General features: G+C 53.2%; 2 protein-coding genes across 3 annotated transcripts in view; one reads left to right on the top strand and one right to left on the bottom strand.

The window, feature by feature from the left end:
* Positions 1–5,466: 5,466 nt before the first annotated feature.
* Positions 5,467–16,066, bottom strand: MMAB (methylmalonic aciduria (cobalamin deficiency) cblB type). Of its 2 annotated transcripts, XR_824219.1 has the most exons (10): positions 15,887–16,066; positions 14,323–14,384; positions 13,578–13,671; positions 11,798–11,855; positions 9,273–9,345; positions 8,940–9,037; positions 8,313–8,377; positions 6,818–7,012; positions 6,476–6,535; positions 5,833–5,862 (listed from the first exon to the last, which is right to left on the bottom strand). XR_824219.1 is itself a non-coding variant. In XM_010828658.1 (9 exons), the coding sequence occupies exons 1-9, from the start codon at positions 16,000–16,002 to the stop codon at positions 5,763–5,765; spliced, it is 726 nt and encodes a 241-aa protein (XP_010826960.1). In that variant the 5' UTR covers positions 16,003–16,066; the 3' UTR covers positions 5,467–5,762. The 2 variants fall into 2 exon arrangements, 1 of the variants encoding a protein (XP_010826960.1); XM_010828658.1 differs by lacking the exon at positions 6,818–7,012 and having other exon boundaries at positions 5,467–5,862.
* Positions 16,067–16,292: 226 nt separating this feature from the next.
* MVK (mevalonate kinase) overlaps positions 16,293–24,963 on the top strand; it is a 19,144-nt gene continuing 10,473 nt past the window's right edge. The window contains exons 1-6 of the mRNA XM_010828657.1: positions 16,293–16,375; positions 17,519–17,610; positions 18,885–19,032; positions 20,384–20,528; positions 21,542–21,697; positions 24,699–24,802. Coding sequence (XP_010826959.1) covers positions 17,533–17,610; positions 18,885–19,032; positions 20,384–20,528; positions 21,542–21,697; positions 24,699–24,802 — 631 coding nt within the window. The 5' untranslated portion in view covers positions 16,293–16,375; positions 17,519–17,532. The remainder of the gene's footprint in view (positions 16,376–17,518; positions 17,611–18,884; positions 19,033–20,383; positions 20,529–21,541; positions 21,698–24,698; positions 24,803–24,963) is intronic.

Raw genomic sequence — 24,963 nt, 5'->3', positions numbered from 1 at the left:
ACAGGATTTCTATCATTCTATACCTCTCATTTTATAACTTGGGTTTTTTTTTCACTTTATAGATTATCAACACTTTTCCATAGTAATAAAAGTATAGATACCATCCTTTTCAGTAGCTTTATGATATTTCTTACAGTCCTTTATTGTTAAATATCCATTCTTGAATAATGAGCTCCCTATTTTTGGACATTTGTTTCCAATTTTTCTCTTTAATGAGCAGCAGGCACTGAAAACCAAGAACAATAACCCTATGATTTCACTGATGAATCTCTTTCCTTCGGTGAAATTCTCAGACTTGGAGTTATGGGGCCAGAAGGACGCACATTTCCATGACTCAGATAGGCATTGCCAGAGCGCCCTTCTGAGAGGTCGAACCTGACGCCACCCCCCCAACAGCGTGGAGTCAGCGTTTCTCTCTCCCCGCTGACGTCTGCAGGTGGAGATCCACAGGCTCGGAACTCTCTCCAGCTGCTCGTCCTGCAACCATATCCCCGAAGGCCCCAGGACTCCAGTTCCTCTTCTCCCAATCCCCACCCCAAAGTACCCGAGAGAACCAGTCACCAGGCAGATCCAGGGTCCCGATGCCACCTGGCGTGGCCACCAGCAGACTCCAACCCCGCTCCCCTTCCACGTGGGCGCCTGAATACCTCTTCTCGAGGCCCGCAGCCCCCACCTCTTGACGGGACAGCGAGCTTCTGAGTTATCGGCAGCCTTATTTCCCTCTACAGCTCCTACAGAGTTAACAGATGTACGCACGTCTGAGGCAGTCATGCGGTAAGAGACTTTGGGGCCAATCCTTCCCGTTTTGACAGTGTGTAATCGAGGTAAAGCCATAAATTTTATAAACAAGAATAAACGACCCTCAGCAACATATGTCTGCTCGACCCTTCCAAGGTGATCGTAAATAAAGGCACCTGCTTGCCGGGGAGGGGCATGGGCACCGCAGATGGCCAGAGTCAAGGGCCAGAGGGTCTCTGCCTTGGGAGCATCTGGTGGGGGAGGATCCCCCACACCCTGGTCCTGGGTGGACTGAACACCTTTCTGCCATTTATTCAATCTCTTCCGCAGGCTGCCTTTGCCCTGGTGTACCGGGAGCTGGCCTGCGTCTCACCCTTCCTCGGAGAGGTTGCTTGAAGCGGGGTCCTCCTGGGTTTATGGTCCCCTCTTCTCCTCCTCATGGCTTCCCTGGTAGCTCAGTGGTAAAGAAGCTGCCTGTCAAGGCAGGAGACACAGGTTCGATCCCTGGATCGGGAAGATCCCCTGGAGGAGGAAATGGCAACCCACTCCAGTATTCTCACCTGGGAAATCCCTTGAACAGAAGAGCCTGGCAGGCTACAGTCCATGAGGTCCTAAGAGTCAGATGTGACTTAGTGGCTCAACAACTTCTCCTTCTCCTCTGCCCAAGTTGTCACACTCTCTGTCCCAAGAGGAAACTCTCCCGGGAATCTGAAGACCAGTCTTCTTGTCTAGCTCTGCTACTGCCCACAGGGAGTCCACAGGCAGCGACCCCTTAAAGCTCTCGCTGGCCTGTGACCAGGTCACCTTCCCTTTCACTTTGGCCCTGGTGCTCCTGGAGCCACGTCCCCCTGGCTGACCCGGCCCCGCCAGGGGGGACCCTGTCTCCCGCAGCCTCAGGACATCTAAGCAAACCAGACATGCTGCTCAGTTGGTCCTCTGCATCACCCGGGCCTGAGCTATTGAAAGTGCTTTGAAAAAGGATAAACCCTTGATTCAACAAGAGCTACATTTTCTTTTTTTTGAGCTGCAGCCATGTGCCACGCCCATGTAGGCCCATGGGCATATTTCCTGAACCCTTGGAAGCTGGTACCATTATTCCCAAAGATTAAAGTAGGCAATGGAGGCTCAGAGTGGTTGCAGGATTTTCTCAAAGTGCCTCAGCTAGGAAGTGGCAGAGCTGGAACTTGAATTCAAATAGTAACAATCAACTATAATAATAGCAGCTAACATGTGACAGGGGCACCCTGAGCCTTTTAAACATTGCCTCATTAATCTCTCCCAGTGGCCCTGTGGGGTAGATATGCTTCACATTCCCATTTTACAGACAAAGAAGTAAGTCTCAGGAAGATGGAACGACTGGCCTGAAGTCGTGACGCTAGGAAGTGACAGAGCTGGTCTTGAACCCCGGTCTGCCTGAAGCCAATGCCTGTGCTGAGCATTTGACTGTTGCTCTCACCCCTGTGCTCCTTGTCACACCTCTGTGGCTCCACATGGCTGGCAGCGAGGCTGATGAAGCAGGCAGCCCCATGCATGGATTCGCTCCTGCAGCGGGTGCTACACTGGAGAGCTAAGAGCAAGGGTTCTTCACTGGGGCTTCCACAGAGCTCTTCAGGTTGTACACAGACTGTGAACACCTGTGTGTCTGTGTCTATCCAGGGAGAAGGTGCACAGAGCCTTCATCCCAAGTCTCTGAATCTGGGGACTTCCTGGGTGGTCCAGTGGTTAAGACTCGTCGCTCCCCAATGCGGGGGACCCAGCTTCAATCCCTGCTCAGGGAACTAGATCTCGCATGCCACAGTGAAGATCAGAGATCCTGTGTGCTGCCACTGAGACCCAGCGCGGCCAAATAAATAAATGTTTAAAAGAAACTTCCAAATCTGTGGATGGGTAAACACCAGGACACCCCCCAAAGTTCCTGGGTCCCCCCCAACCAGCACGTCTCCTGCTTCAGCTCGCATCCCAGCACTGTCTCCCATGATGGACTCCAGAGAAGAAAAGCGACAGGTCGAGGCAAATGAACCCTGCACCCCAGCTGGGCTGCAAAGGAGGCCTCGGTCCCCTCTGTAAGCAAGATCAGACCGGCCTGAAGGGAGGGATGAGGCACAAAGCCTCCCAGGCACTGATTTATGTAGCGTTCATGTGGAATTTATTACACAAAGGATTTTATTCAATTAAACTTGAAATGCGTCTGGGTTCTTAAAGGTTCAGTAGTGATAACTGGGACAGAGGGATCATAAAACTGGATGGGTTGTCGGAGAAAGGTGTCAGGGCGGGGTAGGGAGGAGATGAGGGTGACATTGCAGCTGACGGGGGGGATTCAGTACCGGGGACGTTTGTCATTGGGATGTGTTACAAGTTTGGGCTGTGAAAATTACTCGGTGAAAAAAATGCACATTAACAATAGCCATGAAATATCAGTTAAGGGAAACTAGGTTGAGAAATGAGACAGCAGAATCTATTAGCGCCTGACATTGTTCTCGGCGGCCCAGGTCATGATTAAAATGACTGTCAAATGGCGGCAGGGGGAGGGGCACCCGGCCAGGAGTCGCAGGGCCACGTCCTGGGCCCACATCCTGGCGTTGACTCCCTGACACGAGTTCGTTCTCAAGTCTGTTCCCCCCACTGCTAGGAGGACACAGACGGTGCCTCCCTTGGGGCTGCTGGGTGATTTCAACAAGATAATATCGGTGGAGCCCCCGGCCCAGGGCCTGGCATGTCAACCCTTCAGTGATGTCACCCAGTGGGCTTCTCGCTGCTGGTATATCCAACCACCTCCGGCTGTGGCACTAAATACATTCCTGAGAGCCAGACCAGGACCAGCAGGAGGCAGGCAGAGCACTTTCTTGGGTGCAAACTGTATGGAAATGCCTCCAAATCCAGGAAGCAAGAGAAATAATGCTTTCATGCCATAATTTTTTAAAAACCAAAATTATGCAAAAAAATCTGATTCATAAGGTATCACAATTATAAATAAAAACTGCCTGCCCTTTCTCCCCCGACCCTTGTTACTGTGTGATGGAAACAATCATTTACGAGGGTTGACAGTGGCTGTAAATGGGCTCTGTTTACAATCATGTTTTGATTGTGGAGTTTTGTTAACTTTTCCCACTGGGTTCCAGACCCAGGAGGATCTTTTGAGGAGTGTCTGGGGGATGAACACATTTTTCCTTTTGCTTCTGGCTCCCACGTGGCTGTGTCAGGCACAGGACATGCCTGCATCTGAACGTTTCTCGGGGATGTTTGTCTCTTCGAGTGTTTGTTTCTCAGAGATGTTCACAATGGAAGGGATGGTGTGGAGCGGTCGGGACTTGGGAACCTGGGGCTACCATCTGGCCTGTGACAGCCCTTCCCAGCAAGGGCTGGTGGGGCGTGGATTTGGCTACAGGCAAAAGGCCTTATTTCAAAGATTAGCCCTTGAGGACGCTATCTACTCAAACCACTTCTCTTGTCCTTTGTAGGATGGTCTACCATGGTAGGGAGTGCAGGACTGTTTATTATGTACAAACTGCTCCTTCTAGGATGATGCTGCAGGAAAGATCGAGTGACTTGACGGATTCTAGGAGCTCCTGGAACATACCCCCTCCCCAGCCCAGCCTGAGTGCCCACCTGCTCAGCCACAAACTGCCTTTAGCCTATTCTGTGCCATTCTCAGCTCTGTTCACACCAGCCAAGCCGCGTGCTGTGCACCAGACCTGGTGCCAACTGATGGTCAGGGCCACTTTCTGGAGCGTTTTCGCTGTCACTAACGGTCACCTGCACCTTACCCTTTGCCCAAGTCCAGGAACAATAGGACCCAGAGGGGAGGAGATATGATGTTCCCTCCAGCGAAATGAGTAGGCAAGTTGGTTAAAAATGAAAGCAGGGGCAAGCACAAAACTCACCATTTTACTGTTTGCTGACTTGCTGGCAAGGATGGCCGGAGGGACCCGCCTTCCCGCCCTTCATGCTAATGACCGATGGCCGGATGGAGTTCACTGGACCTTTCTGCCCTGACTGTGCGAGCCTGCCCCTCCCAACTCGTTTCCTGCAATTAGCGGCGTGGAACCTTCAGGATCTCAGGGCTGCCGCCTCGCTCTTCATAAATATCTCCCTTCCCAAGGACACAGCTGGCGCGGGCAGTGTCGCTTCATAGCGGGAGGGAGCCGCGGTGACAACTGAAATAAAATACAGCCATGGTCTGGATCTCAGAGGGATAAACCAGCCAAGTGCAACATCAGAGAAGTCGGTCTGGTCTGTGTCAGCCTCGCTGGAACCGTAAGAGCTTATTCTCTGAAGCTGAAGGCACTCCACCTCTGGCCCTGGATGCTGCCACCCCAGGCAGGACATGCCCCCCTCAAAGCGGCAGTCTCCCTCTCTTGCGGGGGTCTCTGGCCCCTGATGCAGGGAGACTCCCTTTGAGAGAAGATTCCCCAGGTCACACCCCCGCCACGCACACACTTCAAGTCCAAGTGTTTCTGAGGCCTCGCCTGCCAGTCTGCAGCCATCCTCCGCCTGTGATGAGTGGCTCAGAGGTGACTAAACTCCAAATCCTGTCTGCCTTCCCCTTTATAAATGTGACATTTAAAGCCCCTTTGGCACAGGTAAATCACAGTTACATTTCCAAGGGCCTCTGGTACCATTCCAAATCCTCGGACAGCCAGAGTTGCCAGTGGAAGGCCTCGCGCGCTCTCTCTCTCTCACACTCACTCACACACACACACACACACACACACACACATGGTGCAAGCCTTTCCTTTTTTTATTCTTTTATTCTTTTTTTCTGCTTGGTTCCTCGATGAAGCAATCACTTTCTTTCCCGCAACACCAACTTCATTCCCACTTCCTCAAAGACCGAGGAGAGCCCAGGGGAGGAGGGTAGGATTCTCCACCAGCCACAGCTCCCAAAGGAAGTGACAGGGCTGTGAAGGAAGCCGGGTCTGGACAGAAGACCAGCTTCTGGCCCCTGTGGGTGAGATCTTCAAGGATCAGGATGCGAGGGCGAAGTCTTCCCTTCACCGTGGTCACTTCCATTCTTTCCCAGAGCCTCAGGTGCGGTCCGATAGGTCATTTTTCTTGTATATCTTTTCTGGATTCCCTTCCTTCATGGCTGTGTATCTGGCTAATGTGAAGAGATAGTCGCTGAGTCTGGAGGGGCAGAAGCAGGCAAACAGAATGGACTGAAATGAGAGATCAATGCTAACCAGGTCCTCCCTAAACGAGCCTTCAAGAAGGAAATATCAATCACACGCCCCCAGGAGCATTGGGCAGGACAGCGGGTGCTCAGCCAACCCGGGCTTGATGGATGGCACGTGAGGCCAGCTTCCGTGTGAGCCTGGCACCCAGCTCTGGCGCCAGGGCTGGGGCGGTTTCCGCAGGAAGAGGCCGCTGGCCTGCCTGGCCTCATGGGGCTGGCGACTTTGGGCCCCGTCCCTGCTTTCTGCACCTTCCGACGACCAGGCCTGGTGCCTCCCAAACTGGGGCATGTACACAAGTCCCTCGGGGATCCTGGTGATACTCAGATCAGATTCTGATTGCAGAGGACCGGCTGGGCCAGGCCTGGATTTGGCAAGTGTAAGTGACGCCCAGGCGATGCTGGCACTGCTGACTGAGGAACTCACTTTGAGCTGAGGGGGCCTAGGGCTGGCTTCTCAACCTCGACACAACTGAAGCGAATGAATGAGGGAGGCTAATGTGTGGTCGTCACTCCCCACAATGTGCCTGCGTCTTCTGGCAGGCTCTTCAGATCCCATCTGAGTACCTGTTTAAGAACTTGACCACGTTTGCATCGGTTTCACCCGTCTGGACAAGAGGCACCACGCTAGAAGAGGAGGAGACACAGCATTACACTGTTGTTAGGGGCTCAACACACTCAGGGCCCGGGGCTGAGTCCCGAGCCAGCATCTGCCTCCCGCTGCAGTCTGACTGGGCGTCCTCGCCAGTCTGTGTGCAGACGTTCTAAAGGGTGCTCACTGGAGATGAGGGCCAATGACGTGGCAGCCCCTCCGGGGCCCATCATCTCTGCTGCATAACCCCTGCTGGGAGGCACTCACCCCAAACCGAGGTCCCAGGTGTATGTCCCCTCCCCCAGGGGCTTTGTCACCTGGACACAGGTCTGGTGTCCTGAGGACCCTCCTCTGGCCAGTTCCTGTTGTCGGACCTTTCTTTGGACCGTCTCCACATTTTTGCTACTATGAGCACTGCTGACGTGGACGGCTCTGGGCAAATGACTTTCCTCCTGAAGCTGAAGCTCTTCTGTGACCCAGCGTCCCTTTACAAACCACTTGGGTCCAAGAGCCTTTCATGAAAAGTGAAACTTTCATGACATGGGGCCATGGACAGAGCTCAGGTTTGGAGCAGACACACCTGGGCTCCAATCTGGACTCTGCCATGGACCACCCAGGGGACCCTGGCCATGGTGTCACCTCTGAGCCCCAATTTCCTGACCCCGGCAGAGTGGGGACTGCCACCACCTCTCTTCCAAGCTTACCACAAGGAATCAATGAAATAATGAATACGAAGCTCCCAGCACAGCCTCGTCTGTTGTATACAGACATTTTATTGTCTTTATTGTCGTTTATCTGTAAAGCTGGGTGGCAGCCTGGTCTATGAATCGTGTTAAATGGAGATTTTGCACAATCACTCTTTTATTTATTTCAATATTTATTTGACTATGCTGGGTTTTAGATGCGATCTTCAATCTTTGTTGTGGCATGCAGTATTTTTTTTTTTTTTTAATATTTATTTATTTTGCTGCTCTGGGTCTTAACTTGCGGCAGCTGGGATCTTTTTAGTGGTGGCATGTGAACTCTTAGTTGCGGCACGTGGGATCTAGTTCCCTGACCTGGAATCAAACCTGGGCCCCCTGCATTGGGAACGTGAGTCTTAGCCACTGGACCCTCAGGGAAGTCCCTGCAATTGCTCTTTTAATGTTTCCTTGATAAGGCTGTCAGCAGGTTCTGGGAGGTTCCTTCCTCTCTGACTCTGAATTTGGGGACAGGGGCAGCAGGTGGCTGGCTAGTCTGGGCCCTTCTCCACCCAGCACCCAGAAGTCACCCCATGGCCTAGAGCCAGTCATCAGCTTTCAGGATAAAGGCAGAGCCCTTGGGTGCAGGAGGCCCTGCTCGGCCTGGCCTCAGCTCAGCCTCCGGCCTCACTGTGCCCCATGCCCCTCACTCTGGACCAGACCTTCAGCCTCCTTTCTGTGCGTTCAGCTCAGGCTGCTGCCTCTGCCCTTGCTGTCCCCTTGCCCTGGGCACTCTGTCCACCATTCTCCCCCACTAACTATTGGCCCCCCAAGCCCAGTCCCAGGCTGGGTCACTCTGGGGCCAAGCACCCTCCATCACAGCTTTCATCATGCTGTGGAGCTTTTTGATCTTTCTGCTCAGCAGAGGCCCCCTCCTGTTTAAATTAACCTAAAGAATGGGGAGCCTTCACTGAAGGCTGAATTTCACACCACCTGAGTGGTATTATGATTATGATTAATCAACTAGACCGCTGGGCCTCCCCTGCTCCCTAGTTGCTGGAGCTGTCCGCTTCAGCACCAGCTCTGATCCCACCAGGGACCACTGTGCCCCCCACTCCCGGGGGCCCCGTACCGTCTCTCGGCTCGGCGGCACACGGCCCGACAGAAGTGCAGTGCGGAGCTGCTCTTGCCTCCTGACTGAAAGAAGGAAGCGGGTGTTGGCTGGAGTGGGGATGGGGTTGAGGGGGCTGGGGGGTGCCCACTGCAGACAGGGAGCTCGGACGGACTGACGGACATGCAGGCTCACCCTGCCCCCAACCCAGGGTAGTATTCTGCCTCCAGGGCCCTACCGGGGCGTAGTCTCTGGGTGTTGTCACTTAGTCGTGTCCGACTCTTTGTGACCCTACGGACTGCAGCCCGCCAGGCTCCTCTGTCCATGGGATTCTCTAGGCAAGAATACTGAAGTGGGTGGCCATGCTTTTCTCCAGGTGATCTTCCCGACCCAGGGACTGAACCCAGGTCTCCGGCACTGCAGGCAGATTCTTACTGTCTGAACCTCAAGGGAAGCCTCTGGGTACCCCTCTCTAAGGCAGGCAGGGGTGGGAATGGGACCAGTGAAGGTCTGGAGGGGATTCGGGGGCTGGGGGACAGCTTCTGTCACCGTTACACATTAAAGAGGGGGACTTCGTCACTGCTGGTGTGTTGGGGTCAACACATGCGCCCACAGCCACCCTGCAGGCTGAGGCAGCCGGGTACCTACAGGCAGGATGAAAGCGGTGAGCGGGGGCAGCTGGCGAGAGTATTTGTCGATCCACTGCTCCAGCTCCAGGATGGGCCCCGCCTCGAACGTGGCGTGTTCTGCGGAGCCAAGGAGACCAGCACTGCGTGAGGCCACGGCCCCAGTATCACAGGAGCCTGCCTGTTCCTTTCCATCCAGGTGCCCCACAAACCACTCCACTGGCTCAGAGGCACCTTCCCTCTCAGGCTGCAAGGCCAGGCGGACAGGGGTCCCAGGTGCATCCCAGGAGAGGGTTCCCTGGGCTCCCACAGGGCCCTCTGAGCACACACCCGGTGCATTCAGGGAGAGATTTACTTAAGTGAGCCTCCCTGGCTGAGGAGCGCGGAGTCGCCAGGGCAGAGCCAACGTCCTGCAGGGAGCACTGGATCTGGGGGAGGAAAGGAAGGCGCAGATGAGAACCTCGTCATGCCGGTCACGCGAGGTCCCCTGCGTCCACACGCAGAAGCTGCTGGGCTAGGGCTGGCAGGTCGCTAAGGAGCCAGCATTTAAAGGCTATTAGCAAACTGTCTGAACCTGCAGAACATCTGCCCTGGTTGGCAAGGGACCTGGCTCCCTTGGGGACATCTGGGTGACACAGACAGTGAGCATCAAAGGCCCGGGGTGGTTAGGAAGAACCCTCTCGCCCGACCCTCCTCTCCCATGGGCAGGGGCCCGGTGAGGTCTCTTTCTTTTCTCTAACCTGCCGGCCTTGGTTTTCGAACCTAAAACACCTGGGCTGAGAGACCCAAGGTGGCAGTGCTTTTTATTTTGATCTATATTCTTCTTCTTTTTCAATAATTTATTTTTGGCTGCACTGGGTCTTTGCTGCTGCGTGGGCTTTCCTCGAGCTGTGGCGAGTGGGGCTACTCTCTAGTGGCGGGTCTGGGCTTCTCATTGCCGTGGCTTCTCTTGTTGCGGAGCACGGCTACTAGGGCTCCGGTTTCAGTAGTTGCGGTGCGCAGGCTCTAGAACGCAGGCTCAATAAGTTGTGGTGCACGGGCTTAGTTGCTCTGTGGCATGTGGCATCTTCCCAGATCAGGGATCGAACCTGTGTCTCCGGCATCAGCAGGCAGATTCTTTACCACTGAGCCGCCAGGAAAGCCTGACAGTGCTTTTTAAACTGGACAGGACAGATCTGCCCTCTGATGAGAAGGCCACCATGGCAGAGTGCTGGAAGCAGGACAGAGCTTCTTGGGCCACCAGGCCGCAGACTGTGCTTCAGTTATATGACCACGTGGTGTCTCCATGGCTTCCGGCTTCTGGTGAAAAGTGACTTCACAGTCCCACCCTGCCGTTGGCCACATGCAGCGTTCATGCTGGGGCTGGAGAGAGGTGACTGCTGCCTGGGAATCAGACCCCAGCCCCGCTGGGATTCCTGGCTGCAGGGCCTCGGCCTGAGCCTTGCTTTTGTCCTCTGTAAGATGTGAAAGCTGGCCTCCACCTCACGGGCTTCTGCAGGGAATGCTGGGAACAGGCTGCCTGGCCTTCTATAGGCCCTGGGGCAGCCTAGGAGAACAAGTCACAGTTCATACCCTTGGGGCACCCAGGCCATACGCCTGGTGATTCGTATCTGTGGTAGCTCAGATGGTAAAGCGTCTGCCTGCAATGTGGGAGGCCTGGGTTCGATCCCTGGGTTGGGAAGATCCCTGAGTCGGGAAGATCCTCTGGAGAAGGAACTGGCAATCCATTCCAGCATTCTTGCCTGGAAGATCCCATGGATAGTGGAGGTTGGCGGGCTACAGTCAATGGGGTTGCAAAGAGTTGAACACGACTGAGCGACTAACACTTTCACTTTCACTTCAGAGGCAGAAGCACAGGAGCTGTGGGAGCCTGGGAGAGGCACCAGCTGGAGGCTGGGGTGGGTGACCTGAGCAGCACTGGAGAAGATGATGTCGAAAGTGTCACTCAAAGTATGTGGCCTAAAGTAAGGGGGGCTCATCGTGTCATTGCACCCCCCTGCCCCCAGGCAAACCCTGCTCAGAGGTGGGCACAGCAGACCAGAAACGACTGCTGTGGGTGCCAACAGTTCCTCACAATGAGGCTGAAGACCAGCCTCCCTCACACAGGAGGTGCCGTGTTCATAGAGCGCTCCAGCTTTTAGGCCTCCCAACCTTGGGCAGCTCCTCACTGCCCTGCGTCTGCTCCCAGGGGCCCCCTTGTGCTCCAGTCTGGCCTGGAGGACTGAAGCGGGCCGAGGGCTGACCCTCCAGGGGGCAGCAGACTCAGGTCAGCACGAAGACTGAAACCTGGGGTGTCCTTCGTCCTCTAGGGGTGCAGCCCTGCCTCCATTTCTGAAGTCCTCTCTGAGGGCCAAAGCCTGGCTGCCTCTTAAGGAACAGAGCAGTCATTCTAAGAACCCTACTAACCCCCCACCCAGGGCTCCCCGTGGCTGGGCCTCCCGCGTTTCTCAACCTCATAGCCACTGACACTTTGGCCCAGGTCATCCTCTGGGGTGGGGATTGGGGGGTGTCCTGTGCGTTGTACGATGTTTAGCTGCTTCCCTGCCTCCACCCACCAAACCCCAACAGCACTTCCACCTCCAGTCGTGACGACCGAAAACATCACTGGAAATTGCCCCATGTCCCCTGAGGGGCAGAACTGGGCTGAGACCACTGACCTCACATTTCCCTCTGAGAGCAAGCCTCCTCACTCACCTGTGAGGGAGAGTGATCTCTGTGTGTTCCCATCTTACAGATGAAGAAACTGAGGCTCACAGAGGGAAAGTGACTAGTCCCAGGTGACACAGAGAGGAAGTGATGGTCAGATGGCAATTCCAGTTATGGCCACCAGGCCTCAGGGTTGAAAAAAATCCCAGCTCCCGGTAAGACAATGTTACTCACTTTCTGAAGCTCTTCCACAAACGGGTGGCCCTTTTCTGCAATTAATTCCATAGCAAACCTACAAGGAAAAAGGAAAAAGAATTTGCCTCGAATATAACATCCCTAGGCCCCGTCTTGAGTGTTAGTCACTCAGTATTTGAGCTCTGTAGCCTACCAGGCTGCTCTGTCCATGGAATTCTCCAGGCAAGAATACTGGAGTGGGTAGAGATTCCCTTCTCCAGGGGAGCTTCCCCATCTAGGGATCAAACCCAGGTCTCTCACACTGCAGGCAGATTCTTTATCATCTGAGCCACCAGGGAAGCCCTGTCTTGCTGGAAGGTAATACCTTCTCAGGTGACAGACCATTTTGCTAACTGAGCTATCACAGGAAAGGGGTTATTTTTTTGTTGACAATGTTTTTATAACATCATAACCTTACGTATGATTGGGGGTATTTGTTTTTCGTATCAGTCATCCAGCCAACAACTCTTTCAGTGCCTCCTCTGACCGGGTCCAGGTGATTCATATGAACAGAGCTGACACAGGCAGAAGAATCCACAGCTGAGTTTTGGCCAGGCCCCGGCCCCACATCACCTGAGGGATGATGGGCTGCTGACTGGCTAATTCTGAACAGCCAATGATGCCAGAACCCACCTTCCCGGCCCTCTGCCTGCTTCATCTTGTGTCTCCTTTTCCGCACTTTTCCCACACACACCAAGGGGTCTGCCCTCTACTGTGTGGGCAGTCTAGCTCCACCTCCCATTATCCATCCTGAAAACCTTATTTAGTCAGGCCTGTCATTGAGAACTGGCAGCCCTGAACAAGTAGGTCTTAATAATTAATAATAATGATAATAGCTAGCATTGTGATTAGTGCTAGCTACCTAGCACTAAGGGGGGAACATGGAATTCTCTCACTCCATCCTCACAAGAACCCAATGAGATTGGATACTTTTACTATGATCATTTGACAGAACGGGAAACTGAGGCTCAGAGAGGCCAGGTGATCTGCCTGAAGTCATACAGCCAGTCAGAAGTGTGTGAGAATTTGAACCCAGGTCCATCTGATTACCATGACCTTCACCCGCAAGGCCACAGCAGAGCTTACGAAGAAGCACTGACAGTAACTGCAGCTCACACTGCCAACAGCCTCCTGAGTGGCTTGTACTTTGTTCTCTAATATTTGCTGCCCCTCCCACCCCACCGCTGGCAGGTGTGTCCACGTGCCTGACTCTGGCCAATGAAACATGAGCAGAGATGGCGTGTCACTTCGTGGAAGCCTTAAGAACCAGCATGGGCATTGCCTTGATCTCTCTTCCCCTCTGTCGTGATTACTGGCCAATGCCAGTAATCGTGTTCCAGACAGAAGCTGTCCCACGAGCCTGAGTCCCAGAGCGAAGCCCATGCAGAGAAACACACCCAACCCAGGACAGGCTTGAAGTAAGAGGATGAAATATCTCTTTGGTGGTGCAAGTCATGAGATGTGGGTACTGTTACCCCAGCAAGGCCTGGCCAATCCTGATGACTTCCCCAAGTCCACCTTCTAAGTCATGAGCACAGTGAGGGAGCAGGGAGGGAAGGGTGAGGCACACAGCCAGGGACAGAAGGCGGCACACGAGCAGACGGGAAGGGTGAAGGGGGTCCGCAGCCCGCAGCCTAGTGGAGCTGACCGGCTGCCCCTGCACCTCCAGGATCATTGAGGGCAAGCAGCCTCCAGGACTGGCTCTGGAGGGCCGCACCTCAGTCACACCTGCTAATGACCCACTCATACCCGACCTCAAGGTCAATCCTGTCCTCCTTACCCGATGGCTGAACTTAATTCATCTGTAGTTCCCACGGCTTCAAACACCTGGTCGTCTTTGGATCTTCTTTCTCCAGTGAAGGTGCTAGAAAACCCTGTGAGAAATATTTTGCTTCCCAAATTAAAGAGTTGTTTTTTTTTTAATCTTGATACACTTTTTTTCCCCTCAATATTTATTGATTTATTTGACTGCACTGAGTCTTAGTTGCAGCATGTGGGATCTAGTTCCCTGATCAGGGATTGGACCCAGGCCCCCTGCATTGAGAGTGCAGAGTCTTAGCCACTGGACCACCAGGGAAGTCCCCTGTTCTGACAGATTTTAAATTATCAAAACAATATATGCTTGTTACAAAAGATAACAGGATAGGATAAAAATATGTACAGGAAACAATGAAAGCCTGCCTGTTTATTCCTCTCTCTCACTATTCAATCTCTCTCTCAGGTAACAGTCCAAGGTGTAACCTTTCACATTGCCTTTCTGAACACACATATAAACACACACACACACACACACACACACACACACACACACACACACTTTTATCCAATGGATCCCAAGTCTGGATTGTTCTGCAACTTGCTTTTGTCATTTAATTTATCTGGGGCATCTTTCGTTTCGCATCACACTTGGGTGATGCCTACTGAGATCTGTCACATACTTTTTAATGTCTGCAAAGAATATGGAAGAACTTTAAGATGGAATCTGCCATCTCTTCCTTTGCATTTTTCACCTGTCCCCACCCTACCTTTGTCTCCTGTTTTGGTGTAGATCTTGGGGACCTTGGGAGTCTTCGAGGAAGGCTGTGGCCTAAGGAGAAATACACATCAAGAGCTGGTGAGTGAGGATATACGAAATATCCAGGGAGACACCTTCTTCAGTGGGTCACAGCTTGCTACCTGTACCCTTAGTGTCAGAACTTACCCCTTTAGCTTGGATCTCTTGAAATCTTTCCCCTCTGTTCCTCTTAGTTTTAAGCCCTTTGTAGGCCAGTTTTGTGTCTTGTGACACCTGTACCTGCAGAGTAGCTGATGTATTACATTGCTCAATGAAGACACTCAATAAATATTTGCTGAAAGAATTTACTGATCACTTTCCTAGTCTCTGCACTGTGCTAAGTGAATTATTGGCATTATCTCTTGGTATTATCCCTGGAATATTCCCAAGCCCCAAAGGGAGGCACTATCTATGACGTTCATTTTATGTTTAACGAATCTGTAGCTCACAGGATGAGACTCACCTTTCTAGGTCACTCAGGGAAGAAGCAGTAGGGCTGGATTTTGGCCCAGGACTTATTCTGCAACCCCAAACCACCACTCCTGTTCTACCAAGCCAGGGACTCTCTTTTTAAAAAGTATTTACTTTTATTATTTGCATGCACTGGATCTTTAGTTGGGCACATGGTTTCTTTCATCTTCACTGTAGCATGTGGAATCTTTGGTTGCAGCATGTGGGATCTAGGGATGGAACCCAGGCCCCCTGCATTGGGAGATTGGTCAGCTACTGGTAAAGAATCCTCCTGCAATGCTGGAGACCTGGGTTCAATCCTGGGGTTGGGAAGGTCCCTTGGAGAAGGGAAAGGCTACCCACTCCAGTAGTCTGGCCTGGAGAATTCCACAGACTGCATAGTCCATGGGGTCGCAGAGAGTCAGACACGACTGAGTGACTTTCACTTTCACTGGAAAACCAGGGAAGTCCCAAGCCAAGGGCTCTTGAAAGGGAAAAAAACCACTTCATACTATGAAGCTTCAAGTATACTCTGAAATGGAGAATTGCCAAAATAGGGTTCAAAAAGAGGCATTTTCAAATAGCAACACCTTTAATACAGACTTCAACATTAAAATGTGACATTAAAAGGTTATTCAGAGGTTGAATTACTGGATCTATAAAACATATTAATTCAGTACTAAGTCAGATTCTGAGGTCCGGGATGGGGTGCTAGTTTCAAGGTATGTGATGAGAGCCATCTTTACAACGCGCTGGTGTCTCTCTGTGTCTTGACTGCTTTGCAGACAGGTTAAGATCCGAATTGAGGACCCCTACTGATTGTGAGGTCAAGCAAGATGACCCTCCTGGTTCACGCGGGCTATGCCCAGTCCTGATGGATGCTGGGTTCCGTTTGGACTTGCCTCGTGCTAAGAAATCTTGGTCTCTGGTTTCCCCCGAGCCCACGTTGCCATGGTGACGTCAGGATTAAAGAGGACGTCACCTGGCGATTGCTGCGGTGACCTCCCATCGGTGTGACGGAAACACGGCGACGACAACACAACTCAGGTCAGGTGTCTGAGTTAACTTCTCAGCCAGGTACTCACCTGTCCCCGTCTTCCACGCCCTGGGGGCCGCGGCTCTGGAAACGGGGACACAATAGCTTGCGGGCTCCAAGGCACCCGCGCAAGCCAAGGCGACCTCCCGGGCCCCACACAGCCATGCCCCAGGGCTCTAGTCGAGGGCTGACCCCGCCAGCTTCCCGTCCAGGTTCCGAGGTGACTCCACCTACCGCCGGCCGCGCCACCGCTCAGCCATCGTCTTCTATTGGTCCGGGGCTCTCTCCCCAGGGCGGGACACTCCCAGGGACTTGCTTCCTATTGGTCCAGGGAAGGAGTTGGGCGGGGAAATCCGTTAGGTCTTGGTGAACGGCAGCTATTGGCCAATGCTCAAGCCAATTGGTAAAGGGAACTCCCGGCTCGCGCGCTCTGATTGGCTTGGCGGAAGGAAGAAGCCGCCTCTCCTCCGTACCCGCGAGCTCGGGTATGGAGTCTTGGAGCGGCTCGGCTTCGGAAACAGAGCACCTGAGGCGACAGGTGAGAGGTTGGGGTTGCGAGGCGGGGTGGAGCGAAGTTCGAGGCCGAGACCCAGAACGACCCTGGACTGGGCTCCCGGCCTCTCAGGCTCAGTTTCCTCAGCTCTGAGAATCCGGCTTCCTCAGGGGCCGGCGACCTGGAAACTGACAGGATTTTGAATTTCGGACAAGCAGTAGGTCTCCTCGCTCGGAGTATGAGTTTCCCTCCCTGAGGAACTGGGGTCATAATAGCACTTAGCTCATAGTTCGGTTCAGGTCTCACGCTATTGAAGTAAAGCCTTAAATAGATAGTTTTTTTCCTTTCTGTTTTGTAAGTCGCTCAGTCGTGTCCGACCCTTTGCGACCTCATGGACTGTAGCCTGCCAGGCTCCTCTATCCATGGGATTCTCCAGGGAAGAATACTGGAGTGGGTAGCCAGTCCCTTCTCTGGGGGATCTTCCTGACCCAGGGATCGAACCCAGGTCTCTTGCATTCAGGCGGATTCCTTACCGTCTGAGCCATCAGAGTAGCTTTGCATTATTCATAAAAATCTAAAATGTGCACACGCACACCCAGCAAGTCACTTTCTAGGACTGTCTTGCAGAGATCCTGACTTAAGTGTGCAAAAAAAGGCGGGGTGGGGTGGGGAGGTGTAACAGTTGTTTTTCTGCAGCTTGTTTCTAATTGTGAAACGTTAGAAACAGCCTGGAAATGCCCAGGAAAAAATTTCTTTCCAGTCCATGATTTCATTTAAATCTCTACCTTTAATAGTAGTAATAATAAAAGCTGGAACCAAAAACAGAGTCAGTAATACAGAGCTATCAGTAACTGACTGTGGTGTGCCAGACACTACTAAGTGTTTTGCTTGTGTTATTTAGTTTAACTTTCTCAAAACCCATTAAGGTGAATAGTTACTGTCCCATGTAACTTTTAAGGTTCGTGGCTATTTGATGGCTATGTGGCTAGCTAAGATGACATCACTGGGGAGCAGTGGGTTCAAACCCAGATTTTTTGGTGTGTCAGGCTGACTGCTGCCCCGCACTGCTTTTGGGGCACACAGCAAGTGCTGAATGGTAGCTGCCTTTTTTGTTATAATGGGGTGCTTGAATTAGGCGTTCTCTGAGGTCTGGGGACCTTCCATCCTCTCTTTGTCTTTCCTTTTCAGGACTCCCAGGAGCCATGTTGTCAGAAGCCCTGCTGGTGTCCGCTCCAGGGAAAGTCATTCTGCATGGAGAGCATGCCGTGGTCCATGGCAAGGTACAGGGCCCCCTGAGCCTCTGAGGGCTGGGAGCTGCTGCTCCTGGACGCCAGTCTTTTCTTTTTCTTAAGTTTACTTCTGGCTGCTCTGGGTCTTCGTTGCTGCATGAGGGCTTTCTCTAGCTGTAGCAAGTGCAGGCTTCTCGTTGCAGTGGCTTCTCTCGTTGTGGAGCACAGGCTGTAGACAAGATGGCTACAGTCATCGTGGTTCGTGGGCTCAGTAGCTGCAGCTCTCAGGGGCCTGGAGCACAGGCTTTGTTGCTCCACAGCATGTGAGATCTTCCTGGACCAGGGATCAAACTTGTGTCTCCTGCACTGGCAGACAGATTCTTAACCACTGGACCACCAGGGAAGTCCCCTGATGCTAATATATTTTTTTAAATGTTTTATTTGTTTATTTGACTGTGCTGGGTTGCAGTTGCGGCACGTGGGATCTAGTTTCCTGACCAGGAACCAAACCCAGACCCCCTGCATTGGGAGCATGGAGTCTTAGCCACTGGCAGCAGGGAAGTCTTCTGATGCTAATCTTAAAAGAAGCTGAAAGAAAGTCTTGAGGTGTAGCCTGGGAGATCAGAGAGGAGGTCAGTTTCTTCCCAGCTGGGCAAAGAAAAGGCAGGTGTTAGGCTCTCTTAAGGACTTCTCTGGCCCACCCAGTAAGATAGCAAGAAAATGACACGGAAAGCCATGTGGGCGGAATGAAGTTACTTAGGAAGTAAGCTTCAGTGGAGAAGAGATGAAGTTTAAGGACTAAACTCTTGGGGAAAATGAATAGGATCCTGCAGAGGAGTCTGAGACACGCATATCTCGTTTAACTCTTACAACTGTCCTCAGAGGTTACACTTCTATTGTCCTATTTTACGGTTGTGGAAGCTGAGGCTTAGGAGAGCGTTGGCAACTTGTTCAAGGTCCCGCACACCTCGGTAGAGTTAGGAGTGACCCTGTCTGCTTGAACCTAAAGCCATGCTTACTCTGTTCCTCCCTGCTGTCATTTTTCATGTTCTTATATTAATCTTTGAAAACACAGTGATTAGGGAAGCCGTCCTTTGGTGTTGAGAAATTCTGAAGTTTTACATGGGAAGGGAAAAGACACGTAGGTATTAACTCCTAACTGATTGGCAGCGGTTGTGCCTGTGAAGAAGGTGCCAAGGTTGATGAGAAGTGTCTGCCAAGGGCATAGTTCAGAGTGGCCCACGTGCTAGTATCTAAATCAGAAGCCATGCATGTTGCCAGCGACCCCCAGGCTAACTGCTGGTATCGTGCGCTTTGTTCTATAGGTAGCACTAGCAGTGGCCTTGAACTTGAGAACATTTCTCCGGCTTCAGCCCCACAGCAATGGGAGAGTGGGCCTCAACTTACCAAACATTGGCGTCAGGAGGGCCTGGGATGTGGCCAGCCTTCAGCTGCTGGACACCAGCTTTCTGGGTAAGTACAGGGAGCAGGAACCAGCTGTGGGAAGAGGCTGGGCCCTGAGGAGAAGGGGAAGGAAGACAGCTGGGCTGTCATCCCAGGCTGTCCCCGAGGGACCCAAGACACATCACCCTGGAGGTGTCTTCTCTCCTGTCCCCCCTAAGAATAGCTTTACTTATTTACTAATATATTAATTTATTTAAAATTTAAAAGCCTTCTACACGCACCGGCCTTTCCCTTCCACCCAAGCAAATCTCCACCTTTCATATTCGCTTGATGTACTTGTCCTATTCTCACTAATTATGTTTTGGGAGAGGGCAATATTGGGGAAGTAATATGGCCTTTCGGAGAAGGCAATGGCACCCCACTCCAGTACTCTTGCCTGGAAAATCCCATGGACGGAGGAGCCTGGTAGGCTGCAGTCCATGAGGTCGCTGAGAGTCGGACACGACTGAGTGACTTCACTTTCACTTTTCACTTTCATGCACTGGAGAAGGAAATGGCAACCCATTCCAGTGTTCTTGCCTGGAGAATCCCAGGGACGGTGGAGCCTGGTGGGCTGCCGTCTATGGGGTCGCATAGAGTCGGACACGACTGAAGCAACTTAGCAGCAGCAGCAGCAGCAATATGGCCTTTAGTTTATGTGTGTGTGTTTTTAATATTTTGTAGCAATTTTTAAATTACTGGGCAATCTTTTGAAAATGTATCTACATACTTATTTGGCTGCGCTGGGTTCTCAGTTGCAGTGCACAGGATATCTAGTTTGCCGCGTGCAGGGTCATTTAGTTGTGACACGTGAACTCTTACTTGCAGCCTGTGGGATCTAGTTCCCTGACCAAGGATCAAATCTGGGCCGCCTGCCCTGGGACCCTGGAATCTTAGCCATTAGACCACCAGGAAAGCCTCGTGGCCTTTAGTTTTGATATTGTACCACGGAGGTCAAATCCAGGCCTCTGAGTGATATGTGTGTGTGTTTGAAAACTACTAGCAATTAAGCCCTTACTACATGCCAGGAGCAGTGCTAAGGGTTTTCTGTACCTTTTTTTATTACTCTGCAACAATCCTGGGAGGAGATACCCCTGTTATCTGTTTACCCCTCAGGGAATCTTAGGTGCAGACAGATTAAGTCCCCTACTCAAGGTCAGAAAACCAGTCTTTGGCACAGTCAGGACCCACCCAAACCCAGGCCTGCCTGCCTCCCAAGCCTGCAGTTCACCGACAGCCTTGGCTGTGGAGCTCGGGCCCTGAGCCCATGTCTCTCCAGATTCTGACACCTGGAATGTCTCAGTTTTTTTGTATTCTGGTGTCTGTAAAACCACTGAGGCCTTCTCATCCACCCGCGTACACTTGTTTGCCTGTGTGACAGGGCACGGTGACAGCGCAGCGCTCACCGCGAAGCACGTGGAGAAGCTGAAGGAGGTGGCGGGCTTCCCCAAGGACTGTGTGGATCCTGAGCACCTGGCCGTGCTGGCCTTCCTCTACTTGTACCTGTCCATCTGCCAGAGTCAGAGGTATGTGCGCCGCTGGGGCCGGGAGCGCAGGTGCAGCCTGCCCCCAAGATTGAGCCGAAGTTTTGGCTGCTAGACAGCACGTGGGCTCCCTTCCAGGCTCTGAATACCCATCAGCTGTCCTTGCTGCGTTCCAGGCACCATACTGGTGGTTGTTTAGTTGGTGGTTTAGTCGCTTAGTTTTGTCCGACTCTTGCGACCCCGAGGACTGTAGCCCTCCAGGCTCCTCTGTGCATGGGATGCTCCAGGCAAGAATACTGGAGTGGGTTGCCATTTTCTTCTCCAGGGGATCTTCCTGACCCAGGAGTCGAACCCAGATCTCCTGCATTGTAGGCAGATTCTTTACTGGCTGAGTTACAAGGGAAGTCCACCATACTAGACCCTATATGTGTGTGTGGATACATATATGGTCTGCTTTCATATTCACAGCAACCTCACGAGGACACCCTCTCCATTTTGCACAGGGAGAAACTGGGACCCAGAGAGTTAGAGACTCTCTGGGCCACATAGCTAGTTAGTAAGTGTTGAGAGCTGGGAAATCAATTCCGTTCTCTTCAGTTCAACACCTGCCTTTTTAACTCATGCTGCCTCCTTTGGCCTTTCATTTCAGCCGAACCAAAGCCAGAGTCCATTCTCGGATCTGCTGGGTGGCTTCTCTGTGCCATGGCCAGGGAAGCATGCTTGTGCCATGTCCCACAGGCTCCAAGGGAGCTCTGTGATTAGCAGAGTGAAGCCTGTGTTTTGATAAGATCTGGGTTGTCTGCCCTTGGGGAAGCCAGCTCCTAGAGAGGGACATTTCTGGTTGAGGTGGTGTCACGGGGTGATACAGGGCACAGGCTGCATGTGGCTAAGGGTCAGACAGTGTGGGTTCAAACCCCGTGTCACTTTCTAGCTTGTATGAGGTTCTTAGCCTTCCCGAGCCTCAGTTTCCTCATCTGTAAAATGGGGGTGGTGACCTCACCTACCTCCAAGGGGTCCTGTGGAAAGTCAGAGCTCTGCCGCCTGGTGTGTTTCAGAGCCCTGCCCAGCCTGGACATCACTGTATGGTCGGAGCTGCCCACTGGGGCCGGGCTGGGCTCCAGTGCCGCCTACTCCGTGTGTTTGGCAGCTGCCCTCCTGACCGCGTGCGAGGAGATCCCAAACCCGCTGAAGGATGGGGAGGCTGCCGGCAGGTAATCAGGCCCTCCCCCTGCTCCTTGTCCCTCCTGGGCACCACACCCCAAGCTGAGATCTGTCCCATGGGCCCCTTACAGCTGGGCATGCTGAGGCGCAGGGTGGCCACACAGCTTGTGGTGGTGGAGTGGGATCTGGACCTGGTGGTCTGAATCTAGAACTTGAGCTCTTTACCACTGCCCCCCGCCACCTCATCCTGACCTTGCCTCCTTTGAGTTCAGATGCTGTGGTTTTTTAGAAGGAACCTGAGCCCACATGTAGGGCAGTGGATCAGATGAGCCATCATGCTTGTCATCAGCTCACTGTGGGACCCTGACCAGCCCACTCCCCCCACTGGGAGCCTCACTCATACCCAGGGGGACATTGCCAGGTCGTACCAAATGGTTATGACAAACAGCGTGCTGAGAAGGAAACACAGGAGCGTCTGTCTGGTCAGGACGTCTCCCCTCCTGTTGATCTTCATGCCCACAAGGTCATAGCGTCTCCTCTGCGGTTCTCACTGTGAGTCACTGAGGCTTATCCTGACAGGGCTGTGGGCGGGCCGTTTCTGTTACTTGGGGAAACTTGAGAAACTGGCCCAAGCATGGATAATGCAGTTTGTCCTGGGAGTCGGGAATGAGGCCGCAGCATCCAGCCTGGCAGCTTCTTGCTGAGGCCTGTCCTCATGGCTTCAGGGAGCCCTCTTGCTGGGGGGCTTCCAGTCCAGCCGTGTGGGCCCAGCTGTGCTGTGTCAGGGAGGGTGTGCTGCTTGCCAAGGCCCAAAGCTCAGTTTGGTCCCTGTGGCCACAGTGGGTCCGGGGGCTGTTGATAGGATTCCCAGTCTGAATTCTCCAAGGCTGCTCTGAAGGGCTCACATGTCGGGGGATGGGGGCCGGCGGAGACAGCCTTGGGAAGCATCTGACAGGTAATGAGCGATTGTAGCTGCAGGGGGGCCGTTTTTCAGGAATCGCAGTCACGTTCACCTGTTAACTCGCTTTCTCTGGGGCTCTGTTTCTTCATCTGAAAAGGAGTGGCTACACCTGATGAACTCTGGGGTGGGGGAGCTTCCAGCCTTGACATGCTGACTTCAGGGTAAGAGGGTGACGCAGGACAGAGGCGACAGGACCACCGCTCAGTACCACATGCTGATCGCTGATTGTAGCGCAGAGCAGTGAAGGCCAGGTGGCCTGGGCCCCCCAAACAGACATCTGCCCACGAACCGGCGGACCGGCTCCACCTTTCAAAAGATAAAGGTGGTGTGGGTATGTGCGCGCATGTGCACGCCTGTGGGTGTCCAGGTATGCGTGTGGTCTTTCCTGTCCTGCTTCTTTCCACCTGGTTCCCCCACCTCCTGTGAAGACCCATCACTGCTGAGAACCTGTAGGGAGAGCAGACCTGGCCCCCACCCACCATGCCCCCAGCGTCTCCCAATCAGAAGAAAGAGTCAATTTTGCTGAGCGGACTGGACCCTGGGCCGCATTCAGGTGCCCCTTCCGCACCCCACTCTGGCTCATCTGTGGCCCTGGAAAGGGCCAGCTCTTGTCCAGTCCCAGTCATGGCACAGGCTGCACAGCCTCAGGCTGGACTTCTTTGCCCCCACCTCCTGCCTCCCTGACCACCCCACCTTGTCCCTCAGACCGCCCACCCCTTTCAGAATGGGGTACACTTTGTCCAGTCGGCATTGTACTTCTTGGAGGCTATAGTTAAATATTGGTGACTTCCTGACATCCATTCTGCATTAGACTCCAAGGCTGCAAGCAGTCAGGGACCACGTCTGTGCTCTTAGTCACAGGCGCATAGTAGATGCTCAGTGTTTACTGAACAGGTGAGTGAGTGAGTCTCGTCGGCACCCCAAAGGTCAGCAGTTATGAGCTCAGGCTCCAGTGAGCGTATGTGGTTCTGACGTCACCGTGAGTGGCACCGTGGTCTTGGGGATACTGTTTCACCCGTCAGAGCCTCAGTGTCCTCTTCTGTAAGAAAGGGAGTGGTGACTGTGGTACCCTCCCTGAGAGGTTATTGTGGGGATTAGGGGAAGCCTGCAGCACAGTGCTTGGCCCTGGGTAATTAGTAGCTCTGAACAGTGTTGACTATTAATCATAGCTTCACAACCACTGGGTGAGTTTCAGGTCCATAAGATCCTCCTCTGACCCTTGAGGAAAGGGGCTCAGAGAGAGTGACTGACTTGCCCAAGGCGCCACAGCAAAGGAGTGGGTGGACTGGGCTTGGGGTGACTTCAGGACAGAGACCCCAGGTGGAATACACACCGTTCCCTGGGCGTTTTGCAGAGCACTGGTGTGCTTTTCCATCCCACAACGTCCTCTGTGATTTGACACCTTTATCCCTGTTTGCTGAAGGAGGACACTGAGGGTCAGAGGTGATGCGGCTGCTCAGGGATGCCCAGTGAGTCGGCGGCAGAATGGGTTCAGACCAGCTCCCTGCTTAGTCCACGGCTCAACCCCCAGCAGCTTCTGTTGGGTCTCGGGGCAGGGACTAGACAGAAGGGAAACGAGCTGAGAGAGAGGGCGGGGCGGTGGGGCTGAGCACGTGTCCTCGTGTGGTCCTCACAGGCTTTCAAGTGATACTCACTCACTGTCATAGTGAGTCCACACCCCTTCTGGGGAGGAATCCAGAGAGGGCTGGATTCCAACGGGCCCACATGCCTGCTGAGCCTGTGCGGAGGCAGGAGTTACGTTCCTCCAGAGTGGGAGAGTGGGGCTCAGAGAGGGCAGGCAAGGGGCCCAGAGTCCTTCAGCTCATGAGAGACAAAGCAGAGCCCCGTGAACTCCAAGCCTCGGGTCTCCTGCTGCACTGGGCAGGAGCGCTCTGCAGGGCCTGCTCTGTAGCCAGGGAGGCTCAGAGCTGTCTATCTGTCTTCTTTCTGAGTTTGGGGGCCCAAACCACTTCGCCTTTTGGTCTCCAGTGAGCCCCACCTGTGACCCCGGCCCTCTGCTGCCCTCAGTGACCCCCAGCTCCCCATTCACCACCGTGGACGGTAAAGACGAATCTCTGTGTCTCCTTCAGGTGGACCGAGGAGAACTTGGAGTTAATTAACAAGTGGGCCTTCCAGGGGGAGAGGGTGATTCACGGGAACCCGTCCGGAGTGGACAACGCCGTCAGCACCTGGGGTAGGTGCTGCCTAGGGCCCACGTGCTCAGCTTTTATTCGTTTAGGAATTCTCGTGACAGGCGTAGCTGCCCAGACTGTGGTTTTGGGATGAACATAGAGTCCATGCGTTCTGAGGAAGATAGAATTTTCCTGATAGGAGGGGGACAGGGGGAACCTCAGG

Source organism: Bison bison, unplaced genomic scaffold (assembly GCF_000754665.1).
Source record: "Bison bison bison isolate TAMUID 2011002044 unplaced genomic scaffold, Bison_UMD1.0 scf7180017864495, whole genome shotgun sequence".
Taxonomy (NCBI): domain Eukaryota; kingdom Metazoa; phylum Chordata; class Mammalia; order Artiodactyla; family Bovidae; genus Bison; species Bison bison.
Note: the sequence above shows the minus strand (reverse complement) of the source record. Positions and strands in the feature narration are given on the sequence as shown.